This window comes from Vigna umbellata, chromosome 5 (genome assembly GCF_029865625.1).
Source record: "Vigna umbellata cultivar VRB3 chromosome 5, Vumbellata_1.0, whole genome shotgun sequence".
Taxonomy (NCBI): domain Eukaryota; kingdom Viridiplantae; phylum Streptophyta; class Magnoliopsida; order Fabales; family Fabaceae; genus Vigna; species Vigna umbellata.
The window spans coordinates 8,051,795-8,066,582 of record NC_142169.1 but is presented as its reverse complement, the minus strand read 5'-3'; the positions used below and the strand labels follow the sequence as shown (position 1 = coordinate 8,066,582).

Below are 14,788 nucleotides of genomic sequence, written 5' to 3'. Positions count from 1 at the left end.
CCCACACAAGTAGTAGGAGTCACTCTGAGGAAAACATAATCCCTAACTGTAAACTCCAAAGGTCTTCGTTTCTGATCAGCATAGGACTTCTACCTACTCTAAGATGCCTGCATCCTCTCCTGAATCAACTTCACTTTATCTGTAGTCTGCTGAATCAAATATGACTCGATCAATACTGATTCTCCCTCTTGAAACCAACAAAGAGGTGTTCTACATCTTCTCCCATACAGTGCCTCAAATGGTGTCATACAAATGTTGGCCTGAAAACTGTTGTTGTAGGTGAACTCCACCAGCGACAACACCTCATCCCAGACTCCCAAGTGATCTAAGGCACACGTCCTCAGCAAATCCTCAAGTGATTGGATCGTTCTCTCTGACTGGCCATCAGTCTGGGGATGATACGCTGAACTCATCTACAATCTGCTACCCATCTCACTCTAAAGCGTCTGTCATAATCTAGAAGTGAACCGCGGATCTCTATCTGAAATAATGCTAGAAAGCACCCCATGCAGTCTCACAACCTCTCTAATATACAACTGTGTCAGCTTTGCCATCGACATTCTCAAATTTACAGCCAAGAAATGAGCACTCTTTGTCAACCTGTCCACAATCACCCAAATAGCATCATGACATCGGACCATACGTGGAAAATGGGTAACAAAATCCATAGCTATGCTATCCCATTTCCACTCAGGAATCTCCAACTGCTGTAACAAACCATCGGGTCTCTGATGCTCCACTTTAGCTTTTTGACAGGTTAAACAAGAAGAGACAAACTACGCTACATCACTCTTCATCCTAGACCACCAGAAAGATTCCTTGAGATCCTGATACATTTTAGTCATGCCAGGATGCATGTTAAAACGACTCTGATGACCCTCCTCAAGGATCAATCTCCTTAACTCAGAATCACTAGGAACACAATCCCTGCCTCTAAACAACAGTATACTGTCAATCCCCACAACGAAGTCTCTACCTTAATTTGTACCAATCAACCCCACTGACCTCTGAAGCTCGACATCTGACAAATGTTTCTCCCTGATACGGTCCAACAGATCACTCGACACTACCAAAGTGTTGCATCTGAAACAATCAGGTTCAAACTCCACATGCAATCTTAAATCTCTAAATCTCTCAACCAACCCCAACTCTCTGACCATCAAAGTTGAGACATGCACTGACTTCCTGCTCAATGCATCTGCTACTGCATTAACTTTTCCAAGATGGTAAAGGAGATCAAAGTCATAATCCTTGAGAAACTCCATCCATCTCCTTTGTCTCATGTTAAGCTCTTTCTAATCAAAGAGATACTTCAAACTCTTATGATCACTGAACACTTGGAATTGTGCACCATATAGATAGTGCCTCCAAATCTTCAAAGCAAACACAACTGCTGCCAACTCTAAGTGATGAGTGGGATAGTTCTTCTCATGAACCTTGACTTGCCTTGAGGCATAGACGACCACCTTCTTTTCCTGCATCAGCACACACCCCAGTCCCTGATAAGAAGCATCACAGAAAACCTCGAAAGGTTTACCTGTGTCAGGGATTACCAACACTGGGGCACTCGTCAACCTTTGCTTTAGCTTTGGAAAGCTAGACTCACACTTGTCTATCCAAGCAAAAGGCTGATTCTTTCTAGTCAACTGCGTCAACGACGCCATAATCCTGGAGAAACCCTCAATGAAACGACGGTAGTAGCCCGCTAAACCCACAAAGCTTTTGATCTCAGTAGCTGACTTTGGTCTCTCCCACTGAAGTACTGCCTGAACATTGTCCGGATCCACATAAATCCCACCAGCAGAAATCACATGACCCAGAAACTGAACTTCTTCCAACTAATATCACACTTAGACAGTTTAGCTTACAACTTCTTCTCTCTTAAAATCTTAAGCATTGTCCTAAGGTGATCCTCATGCTCCTCCCGCGTCTTAGAATAAATCAATATGTCATCTATAAAGACAACAACAAATTTATCCAAGAACGGCCTGAAGATTTTGTTCATATAATCCATGAATATGGCTGGAGCATTAGTCACACCAAAAGGCATAACTACATACTCATAGTGACTATATCTGGACCTAAAGGCAGTCTTCTTCACATCACCTGCCTTGACCTGAATCTAATGATAACCTGACCTCAAGTCTATCTTGGAGAACATCGTAGCTCCATGCAGTTGATCCATCAAGTCATTAATCCCAAGTAGAGGGTACTTGATGGTTAATTTATTCAACTACCTGTAATTTATACACAACTTGGAGCTACCATCCTTCTTCTTCACAAGCAACATCAGTGCGCCCTACGACGATACACTAGGCCTGATGAACAGCTTCTTCAACAAATCTTCAATCTGATTCTGCAACTCAACTAACTCTGCTAGAGCCATACGATACAGGGCTATTGACATTGGCCCTACACCTGGAACCAGATCAATAGAGAATTCAACCTCCCTCTAAGGAGGCAATACTAGCACTTCCTGAGGAAACACATCAAGAAAGTCACTCACAACGGAGTGATTCACCCTCTGGCTACCTTGCTCCACCTCTAGATGAGTTAGCACCATGAAACAAACTGAACCTCCGGCCAACTCTTGCCTCACTTGTCCCGAAGATAACAATGTCAGCTCCTTAACCTCAGGAAACAATAGTTTCTTCTCACCACAGTCTATAAGGATGTGATTGGCAGATAGTCAATCCATCCCTAAGATCACCTCTAACCCTTGTAGAGGTAAAAAAATCAAGTTCACCTTGAACTGACGCCCTTCTACTACTACAGAACATCTAGCACAAACCATAGATGTCTTAACCAGCCCCGAAGTGGGAGTAGATACAGTCAGATCATATTGTAGCTCCCTCACTGCCAACCCCAGATTCTCTACACAAGATTCTGACACAAAAGAGTGTGTCCCTCAGAATCAAACAATACACAACACGGCTTCCCAAACAACAAACAACAACTAGTGATGAGATTACTTGAGCTAGCCGCCTCGGCTCCTGTCAACGCATAAACTCTACCAGCTGCTTGTGGTCTACCACCACCCCTCTACATTGATCTCCCCGCCTGATGAGTCTGTGAACCTGCCCTCCTAACCGTAGGGAAGTCCCTAACATAATGGCCATCTCGGTGACAGATGTTACACCTCTTAAACCCCACCATCTGAGGGTAAGCCGATTGAAGATGTGGACCTCCACACATATAACATCTCACAACATTGGAGACTAGACTGCCCCGAATGAACGGAAGGCTGAGAGGAAGAACCCCTAGACCCAGAAGTGGATGGTCTAGGATAAGGGGTCCTCCTAGAACTAAAGTTGCCCCTAGACATTACTAAACCTCCAACCCTCAGTGGTTGGCTCTACTGACCCTCAACTTCTCTCTTTGTCTTCTCTAAGACCTTGGCCCTTTCTCCTAAAACTGGAAACTCTTTGATGCAAAGACCAACCACCAATAGTTTCACATCACCCCTCAAACCGTTCTCAAATTTTTTGCATTGTCATTCTTCATCCATGGCTAAGGTGTGAAACCGAAGCAAATGCTTGAATTTATCTACATATTCTGAAATAGTCATATTCCCTTGGACCAAATGTAGGAACTCCACCTCCTTGGCAAACCTTACACTGTCTGGAAAGTACTCAGTGTAAAATTTCCACTTAAAAACTTCCCATGAAATCTGGATTCCACTACTTTCCAACAAAGACCTAGTGCTACTCCACCAATGGCTAGTTTCCCAAATAACAGATATTTTGAGAAAGCCAGCCTATTTACCTCTAGACACATCTTAGCATTATAAATCCTTTTTATATCTCTAAACCACTAATCTGATTCATCAGGGCTGCATTTTCCAGTAAACTTAGCTGGATGATACTGAAGGAAGCTTTCCAAGCCCCACTCTTGAGGCTGATAGGATGAAGAAGGTCTTGTTGTAGCCTTGCCACTTAGCATTAAATCTAAATACTGCCTCTAGGATGTCTCAGTTGACACCCTGGCAGCCTCTAACTGCTGCAAAGCCATAGTATGTTGGTTAACCAACGCAGTATTCTGTTGCTGCATTGCTTCTAGCACAGACTCCATCATTATCATCACATTGGATGTGTCAGGATTATGAGGTGGAGAAGGAGGAGACCTATCTGCCATCTTCTGTTCACACAGAGAGAAAAAGTCATCAGTCTGACTCAAAGAGACAAGGACAACCGCTATACATAGTATAACCTACAAGATTCCTAAGGAAAGAACTGCTATGATATCATTAATGTAACATCCCAAAATATATAGTATAAACTATATAAATAGTAGTCAATATTATAATATGATAGAATAGTTAAAGACTTGCAGATAACGAGTTAATCTTATAGTCATCCAACATGGCTATAATATTTAAAACTTTATATACAATAGAATATTTCAAAACTATACAAAACAACTAAAGGATCCCAACTAAACTAAATAGTAGCGTTATCACCCTCCAAGGCCTGCTCCAAGGGCACCTCGTCTACCTCTGCTCACATCCAAATGGATGATCATTGCAAAATAAAACACCACACGAACCACATACAAACACAAGCAGAAGGGTGAGCTAGATATACAAAGATCATACAATTATAATAGCATGCAACATACAAAGTTCACTCAACCAAAGTATATTAAATCACACATCCTAACATGTTATATTCTAGACTTGACTCGTCCGGACTTAGAATGATTGTCGAGCTATGGCGGGTTATGCACTCGTGGTGGCCTCTATGCTTTGCAAAGCCATTAATGGGTTTCACCCTACCACACTCACAAGGTTAGTCTGTTCCGGGCCTTGAGGCATACTGGAAGTCCCCAAGACTAAGACCTCCTGCTACTCCTCACGACATGGTTCAATCCTCTCTACTTGAGAATGATTGACCATTGGAGTTTCAGGATAACCCTCAATACTAAGCTCCTGCATTCATTCTAAACAACCTGGAATCTCACCAAGAGATTCTACAATGAAACTTACTTTCTCCACTTTGAATCACATACTTTTATTTGTAATTGAACTCATAACAATTCTCAATTATATACCAACCTCCACCTTCAAATATAATTCACAATACACACCACAAATAATTTAATCAAATTCAATACAAAGCAATTTAAAGAACAATTGTTTCAAACATTTCGCCTTGCACACCCAATTCGCAAGGCGAAACCAGAAGTTCCTTGCATAGAGACTTGTCTCGCTATGCGAATTAACTCGCAGAGGTACTAGACCTCAACCACTTGCATAGCGACCCCAGGTCATTATGCGTAAGTCCAAACAGATACCAACCTTCCCAACACAGTCGCTATGCGACCCGTTTTCGCTCTTCGCATAAAATTAGAAATAACCCCAGACCCCAACCAGGCGCACTACGCCCTAATTCGCCATGTGAATCACTAGACAGATAACAACTCACTCCAACCATTCGCACAATGCCCAAACTCGATGTGCGAATTTCCAAACAGAGAGCAACCTCTCAAGTCATTCGCACAGCGCACCAACTCGTTGTGCGAATGCCCTTGGCAGAGAGCAACTCGTATCCGAAATTATTCGCATAGCTTGTCTGCATAATTTATAGAATGTAATTCTACATATTTATGCAACTCAACCACAATTTACCTACTCTAACTATTTTTCTCAACTTCTAACACTCCTAGATTGTATTATATACCTAATTAGACTTGTCTAAGTCATTCTAAACATGCCTACTACCAATCTAAAGTGATTATAAACCAATTCCTACTCTAAAACATTCAATTCCACAACTTAAAGACCCAAAATCAATTCTACCACTTTGCCCAGGTTTTTGACCATTTGAAAGACTCACACAAGTCACAAATGACTTACATATACTCTCTAAACAAACCAAATAAGCCCTTGACCTCTAATTCTCAAATTCACTACTTCACTTCCTCTAAAATAACCTAAACACTACCAATTCAGTGAACTTTCTATCTAATAGCTACTATAACATAATTCAATCATCTAACATACTTAATTACAGTTAGACATCACATCTAATCAGTTCACAAACAACATTTCATAGTTTCATAAATAAACATTTCCAAGAATACATGATTTAATCTACACAAGAACTACATTTCAGCTCAAACAGTAAAATTTGTAGAATTCAGTACACACACCTATCAAACTACCAATTCAAACAGAATATAGCTCCCCTTACCTCAAAGATTCACAGCACAGCTCATTGGATCACCTCTACAGTACCTTGCACCGCAAGGAAACTCAACAGGACCCTACAAATCATCAATTGGGGATCAAGAACAACTCTTAGAGCTAGAATTGGACAGAGAATGGATGAGAGAATGCACAAGACACATGCGACCAGCAGAGATTGCATGGTTTAGGTTCAAAAACAGCGGAGAAAAAGGGAAGAACAGCTTACCCGCTAGAATCGAGAAATTGATCGGTTAGTTATGAAGCCCTTTATGCGGTGGACGTCTGGGCACCTCCTAATCGTCAAGCCAACAACTCAGTAAGAAGAAAAGCTAGAGAGAAGGCAGAGAACGAGTAGAGAACAGAGGTTTTAGAGAGATGAAGTATAAATTGATGCATCTATGTTATAATTCTGTCTTAGATAAAGGAATCTCAACATTCAACCTCCCGAGAGATCTCCTAGTCCTGAGTTTTAGATATAGGTTCTATGTTAGACTGTTTTGTTGTTTACTTGCCATTTCATCTATGTTATAATTCTGTCTGTTATGTGTCTTCTTATAATGTAATCTTTATTTTCATAAATAAAATGATCTCTTGATTATATGCATCCTTTGATTAATTGAGGGGGAGATCATATTTAGGGGGAGCCCTTAACATCCGATCTTTTTGCTTCTGATCAAAAAGGGGGAGAAGAATAATACAAGGGGAGAAGTATAAATTATTACAGGTATTGCTAACCTTGTTGTTGTTTGTTAGCTTGTATGTTTTGCAGGTAAGCCAAACTTGCTTTTAAAATTGAATTTTTGATCATCATCAAAAAGGGGGAGATTGTTACCAATAAGGAGTATTGGTAAATCTTGAAGAAATTTGTTTTGATGATGCTACAAGAAGTTTTAGTTGCAGAAGATATTAGAATTAGTTAAAAGCAATTTGTAGAAATTAAATGTAGTAGGAAATTCTTGTAAACCTTGTAAACTTGCATTTTTAACTACAATAATCGATTATGATTAAGCAATAATCGATTATCACAAGTCATACTTGAATAATCGATTATCACTTCATATAATCGATTATCACATTTTTGAAAACCTATAACGGACTTGAATAATCGATTATCACTTACAATAATCGATCATTCATGGTAGTTGGGAGCTGACCTTTGGCACTCAGTGTACTTGGCTATATATTTTGTTTTGGAGAAATTAGAAAGCAACGTTTTTGAACTGAGAAAGCTTAGAACACTGTGTGTCAGAGGAACGTTCTTAGAGAGCTTTTTGTTCATTGTTCCCTTGCTTGGTCTTGTGAAAGGAGAGGCTCGCGTATCGTGTGTGTCGATAGTCGGAGCAGACTCTCTTCAAGTTAGCAAGGTGCTCTGCCTGGTCTTGTGAAAGGAGAAGCTTGTGAATCGTTGGTCGATTGCTGGAGCGGTTCTCTTCAAGTTGGTAGAGTGGTTCTTTTCATTTTATTCCTGTTCATTATCTTGTAATCTGTTAAACCATTTTTAGTGAAAAAGGTTAATCACTATTTATAGTGATTAACGACTGGACGTAGAATCTTTTGATTCGAACCAGGATAAAAATTCTGTGTTGATCTTCTTATTCCCTACACTCATATTATTTTACGTATATCAACTGTTTGATTAATTTTCTGAAAGAAAATTATTTTTACTAAAAGGACCAAATTATTTTTAATTGTGATCGAATACGCTTTCCACTCTCTGAGTTTTAATTCCGCTGCGCTATACTCTTCGAAAAATACCCCCTCCGATACCATCAATTGGTATCAGAGCTTGCTTTGATAGTTTTTCAAAATTTGCGAAAATGGCTGGTCACAATCAAAACCATGTATATGCTGAGGGTGCTTCCATTAACAGACCTCCATTGTTTATTTGTGATAACTATGCTTTTTGGAAAGTGAGAATGGAGATTTTTATGGGGTCTGTTGATAGAGGTATCTGGGAAGCTGTACAAAATGGCCCTTATATTCCTATGAATACTGTTGATGGTGTAGAGACTGAAAAACCTTATTTTAACTGGACTGTTGAGGAAAATAGACGAGCCCAATTTGATATTAAGGCTTGGAATATAATTTTATCTGCACTAACCATTGATGATTTTTTCAAAGTATCTGTTTATAAAAGTGCTCAGGAAATGTGGAAATTTTTAAGAGTCACTCATGATGAAGTATTGAATGTGGCTAAGTTGACTTGTTCGAACTCATGGTCTACATCAAACTCCTCAAGCTCAAGCGATTCTAATGAGCAAGAAAATCTATGCTTGATGGCCAACGATAAATCATCTGAAAGCAAAATCTTGAAGGAAAAGAAGGACTATCAAGGTTCCTCTTCAAGCTTCAAATGTTATGGATGTGGTGAAAGAGGCCATGTGAAAGCTTATTGTTCAAGCAACAAAAGAAGTAAAGAAAGAAAAGAAAAGAAAATTCACAAGAAGAAGAAGGTTCGCATTGCTTGGGAGGATAATGCATCAACCACCTCTAGTTCAAGTGATTCTGTTGAAGAAGTAAACTTGTGTTTGACAGCTAATTTTGATGATGCTGGAAGCCAAGTAAGTAATTCTAGCTATGAATCTAGTGAATTTGATGTACAAAAGGCTTTTCTTGAATTGCTTGATGAATCTGAGAAATTGAATGCTGCTCATAAAAATTTGAAAAAAGAATTTAAACAATTGCAAATTAAATATGAGAAGGCATTAGATGAGGAAGTAAGTTTGAGAAATAAAATTTGCAACTTGGAAATGAAAGAGTCTTCAAATGTTGAACATCCTGTTGAATGTCTTTCATGTAAGAGTCATATGCTTAATATTGATATTCTTGAAAATCTTCTTGAAGTTGCAACTGGAAACAATAATGTTGAAATGCCTATAACTGTTAGAAAGGTTTATAAAAACAAAAGTGTTTTTAAAAGTAAGAACAAAATTAAAAGAACCCGTAGGGTATGGGTTGAAAAAGGAACTGTGTCTTATAGAAACCCAAATGTTGTCACATGCTTTTATTGTATGAAAAAGGGGCACACTTCTAACAAATGTAGAATTAAACATTTTGATGTTCCAAATGGAAAATATGCTTGGATTCCTGTTATAAAGTAAATTTTCTCTAACCTCAAAGGACCCAAATGAGATTATGGGGACCAAAACTCTATTGTTTTGTTTTGCAGGTTAATTTTTCAAAAGGAAAAGAAGACTTTATGGTATCCTGATAGAACCCAAGAACATAAAGGAAGCTCTTCAAGATGATAAGTGGTGCGTTGCTATGCAAGAAGAGCTAAACCAATTTGAAAGGAATGAAGTCTGGGAACTTATTCCAAAGCAAGATGATTATCAAGTCATAGGAACCAAATGGGTTTTCAGGAACAAGCTTGATGAGGATGGAAACATCACAAAGAACAAAGCAAGGCTAGTTGCAAAGGGCTACTGTCAAGAGGAAGGTATAGACTATGATGAATCATTTGCACCAGTGGCCAGGTTAGAAGCAATTAGATTGTTGCTTGCATATGCATCTTTGATGAAATTTAAACTGTATCAAATGGATGTGAAAAGTGCGTTTTTAAATGGGTTCATAAAAGAAGAGGTATATGTTAGTCAACCTCCTGGTTTTGAGGATTTTAAATTCCCTGATCATGTTTACAAGTTGAAAAAGGCCCTTTATGGTCTTAAACAAGCACCTAGGTCTTGGTATGAAAGACTTAGTACCTTTTTAATTGAAAATGAATTTTCTAGAGGAAAGGTTGATTCAACCTTATTCATTAAGAGAGTAGGAAAACACATTTTAATCGTGCAAGTTTATGTAGATGATATCATTTTTGGGTCAACTGATGATTCTTTGTGTGAAGAGTTTGCAAAAATAATGCAAGGTGAATTTGAGATGTCTATGATGGGTGAGTTAAATTTTTTCTTAGGACTACAGATAAAACAAATGAATGGTGGAACATTCATCTCCCAAACTAAATACTGTAGAGAAATTCTTAGAAAATTTGGTATGGATAGCTGCAAGGAAGCTAGTACACCCATGGGTACTTCATGTTATTTAGACAAGGATGAAATTGGAAAAGGAGTTAATGAAACCATGTTTAGAGGCATGATAGGATCCTTGCTATACTTAACTGCTAGTAGACCAGATATTATGCAGAGTGTTTGTGTTTGTGCTAGATACCAAGCCAATCCTAAAGAATCTCATTTGACTGCAGTTAAGAGAATTCTAAAATATCTTAAGGGAACTACTTCATTTGGACTTTGGTATCCCTCTGACTCCTCACCTAGTTTAATAGGATATTCTGATGCAGATTATGGTGGCTGTAAAATTGATAGAAAAAGTACTAGTGGAACCTGTCATTTCTTGGGATGTTCTTTAGTGTCATGGCACTCAAAGAAACAAGCATGTGTAGCTTTGTCTACCACCGAAGCTGAATATATTGCAGCTGGAAACTGTTGTGCCCAAATTTTTTGGATGAAACAACAATTAGAAGACTTTGATATCTTCCTTGACAAAATTCCTCTAAAATGTGACAATACTAGTGCGATAAATTTGACCAAGAACCCCATCATGCATTCAAGAACTAAGCATATAGAAATTAGGCATCATTTCTTAAGAGATCATATTCAAAAAGGGGATTGTCAAATTGAATATGTTGATACTTTACATCAATTAGCTGATATCTTTACCAAGGCTCTACCTAAAGATAGATTTTTTGAGCTTAGAAGAGAGTTAGGAGTGTTAGACATATCTTAGAATCAAAATCTATGCGAATTTTTGCATTTTTCGTAAACTTAACGCTTCATAATCGATTATCACTAAGTTATAATCGATTATTCATGCATCAAATTCAATTCTGGAAAATCTTGAGCAGATAATCGATTATCATTATGCATAATTGATTATCATGCAATTCTGGATAGTAATTATTGAACTGATAATCGATTATCACGAGCCATAATCGATTATCACGCTGACAGTTTCAAAAATAGAGCCGTTGGAGCATCCCATAACGGCTATAAACGACCACAAATGGCTAGTTTGTCCATTTTCCTTTTAAATAGCCCCCCATAATCGATTATTAGACACTCCTTTGCACCCAAATACTGCTGAAATCAAATCTAGAGCTCAAATCTTCTTCATTTCCCTTCACCTTCTCAAAATCTCATTTTCCCATTCTTCCTCCATGGCTGACTCAAGAAGGCACCGTCGCAGAACAGCTGGAGCCTCCTCTTCTTCTCAACCACGTCTTGCAAACATAGATGGATGGATTTCAGATCAAGGGAAACACGCGGACTTTGTTAATTCTTGGCAAGAAAGGAAGATCATAGCGGTAAAGTTTATTCGTCTTGACTTTTTCCGCTTCTATGGCTTTCAATTTCCAAACACTTTTGCTGAGCAGGGGTTAACGCATCTGTTAGAACAAAAAGGTTGCATTTATCCTGATCTGATAAGAGTCTTCTACTTCAACTTGCGCTATCGAGATGGGATAATATCTACTAAGGTCAAGGGAGTACGCATCATTTTAGATGATGACATGGACACTCATATGGCTGACCCAGTAAGTGCTGCTGCTCCGTCTGATGATGGACCATCCAACATACCCTCCTCTTCCTCAACTTCTATGGAAGAACATTTTGCAAGGTTATCTAAACAATTGGAGGATATGAGTCTTGCACAAAAGACTCACTTTGAGGAGATTTATGAGTGGCAACAATCTGTTGATGAGTACATGGTTGATCAATTTCTTGATCTTGATGTTCGTCTATCTAACATCGAGAATCATCTCAACATTCAACCTCCCGAGAGATCTCCTAGTCCTGAGTTTTAGATATAGGTTCTATGTTAGACTGTTTTGTTGTTTACTTGCCATTTCATCTATGTTATAATTCTGTCTGTTATGTGTCTTCTTATAATGTAATCTTTATTTTCATAAATAAAATGATCTCTTGATTATATGCATCCTTTGATTAATTGAGGGGGAGATCATATTTAGGGGGAGCCCTTAACATCCGATCTTTTTGCTTCTGATCAAAAAGGGGGAGAAGAATAATACAAGGGGAGAAGTATAAATTATTACAGGTATTGCTAACCTTGTTGTTGTTTGTTAGCTTGTATGTTTTGCAGGTAAGCCAAACTTGCTTTTAAAATTGAATTTTTGATCATCATCAAAAAGGGGGAGATTGTTACCAATAAGGAGTATTGGTAAATCTTGAAGAAATTTGTTTTGATGATGCTACAAGAAGTTTTAGTTGCAGAAGATATTAGAATTAGTTAAAAGCAATTTGTAGAAATTAAATGTAGTAGGAAATTCTTGTAAACCTTGTAAACTTACATTTTTAACTACAATAATCGATTATGATTAAGCAATAATCGATTATCACAAGTCATACTTGAATAATCGATTATCACTTCATATAATCGATTATCACATTTTTGAAAACCTATAACGGACTTGAATAATCGATTATCACTTACAATAATCGATCATTCATGGCAGTTGGGAGCTGACCTTTGGCACTCAGTGTACTTGGCTATATATTTTGTTTTGGAGAAATTAGAAAGCAACGTTTTTGAACTGAGAAAGCTTAGAACACTGTGTGTCAGAGGAACGTTCTTAGAGAGCTTTTTGTTCATTGTTCCCTTGCTTGGTCTTGTGAAAGGAGAGGCTCGCGTATCGTGTGTGTCGATAGTCGGAGCAGACTCTCTTCAAGTTAGCAAGGTGCTCTGCCTGGTCTTGTGAAAGGAGAAGCTTGTGAATCGTTGGTCGATTGTTGGAGCGGTTCTCTTCAAGTTGGTAGAGTGGTTCTTTTCATTTTATTCCTGTTCATTATCTTGTAATTTGTTAAACCATTTTTAGTGAAAAAGGTTAATCACTATTTATAGTGATTAACAACTGGACATAGAATCTTTTGATTCGAACCAGGATAAAAATTCTGTGTTGATCTTCTTATTCCCTACACTCATATTATTTTATGTATATCAACTGTTTGATTAATTTTCTGAAAGAAAATTATTTTTACTAAAAGGACCAAATTATTTTTAATTGTGATCGAATACGCTTTCCACTCTCTGAGTTTTAATTCCGCTGCGCTATACTCTTCGAAAAATACCTCCTCCGATACCATCACAATAGATAACACTTTTTTAAAAAAGCGCTATCTATGATAAAAAAAAGTGTTATCTAATGCAATTTTTTAGTAGTGTTGTCTCATTTCCAATCTTCATTATCCTCCTTCAAGTTTAAGCTTTTCAAAAACTAGGAAAAAAATCTAGGTTGTTGATCATGTAGAGTTTAACCACTATAAATCAATTTTTTAGTCCATGAAAAATATTTTCATAGAGAATTTTGATTTTGTTGATCTTATATCCTAAGCATATATATAATCATTTTTATTTCAATTTCAATGAGTTTAATTAGTAATTTAATCTCTATATTTAGATTTTTTATTATTTGTTTTTGTTTTTATTTATTTATTTTTTGTTCACCTTAGTGTTGATATTTTTTAAATAAAATTAATGTAATTTTGATTTTGTATTCATATTAACTCTATTTAATAAATATTAAAACTTAATTAAATAAAAAAAAATATGAGGATCAAAACGGGTCAAGATATAAATATAAGAACCAAATTAATTATATATTAATTAAGCTTTTAGTGTATCTAAGTGGGGTCTTTCCTTTATGGTAACAACTGGAGAGCTTCTCCCTACACCACCACACTCTTCTTTTTATACCACCACATTCCTTATTTACCCTTATATTTAACCCTTGTCATATATAGTTAAACATCGGTGGTTAAAAAAATTTGCTTTTTGCTCTAAATTGTTATGCACCCCTCAAACGGAAATTACATTTGCTTCTCCTTCTTCACTCACTCACTGTGCTATTTCTCCTTCACTTCATTGCGTGTTCGTGCTTCTTTTTCTTGCTCGTGCTTCTCTCCTTGTTTGGAGGTAGCAGCTTCCTAAAAGTGGTGGTAAAAGGTGGTCCGGTGGTAGTGGTGCTGGTGGAAGAAGAGGTTAGGTGGTGGTGGTGTGCACCAGCGAAAGAAGAATATAAAATCCTTCAACGGATATCAACATTTGTCTAAGGAAAAACAGATATCCCACATCCGCTTTGGACTTTCGCGGGTTCTATTCAAAACAGCAGCAACACGAAAAGCACATCAACACGAACCAGAGCACAACCACAACAAACAACACACATTCAAAGCAAATAAACTACCTACCATGTGCAAAAAATTAAACTACCTTCCAAAGATACAAATAAGTGGTGAAGAAAACCAACCTCGATGGAGACGAAACCAACCCCGAAGCAACTCTGCTCTACTCAACGCTCTTCAACGCTGCTCCTCAATGCTCTTCACACCTCAAATCTACCGCCAATGGAAGCAATGAAAAAGAAAAAAGAAATGGGAAAGAGGAAGATCAAAACGAAAATGAAAAAGGAAAGGGAAGGAAGAAGAAGGGAGAAACGGAAATGGGGAAAGTGAGGAGATGTAGGGGTGGAGGTGTAGAGCTGTGCACGGGAAATGGAAAAAGTGAGAGAGATGTGGGGGTGGGGTGTAAAGGTGTGCAGTGAATAAAGGACAGTAACATTAGAGTTTAAAAAAC

The 14,788-nt window shown here is 37.8% G+C and overlaps 1 protein-coding gene and 1 long non-coding RNA gene across 2 annotated transcripts; one reads left to right on the top strand and one right to left on the bottom strand.

Annotated features, from left to right (window-relative positions):
- Nucleotides 1-6,219: 6,219 nt before the first annotated feature.
- Nucleotides 6,220-14,788, bottom strand: LOC148197625 (uncharacterized). Its single transcript, XR_015786577.1, has 3 exons — nt 14,463-14,788; nt 6,414-6,480; nt 6,220-6,264 (listed from the first exon to the last, which is right to left on the bottom strand). It is a non-coding gene; the product is annotated as an uncharacterized LOC148197625 (long non-coding RNA).
- LOC148197626 (uncharacterized) lies at nt 8,005-9,398 on the top strand. The gene is made up of 2 exons (XM_088091932.1): nt 8,005-8,748; nt 9,357-9,398. The coding sequence occupies exons 1-2, from the start codon at nt 8,005-8,007 to the stop codon at nt 9,396-9,398; spliced, it is 786 nt and encodes a 261-aa protein (XP_087948058.1).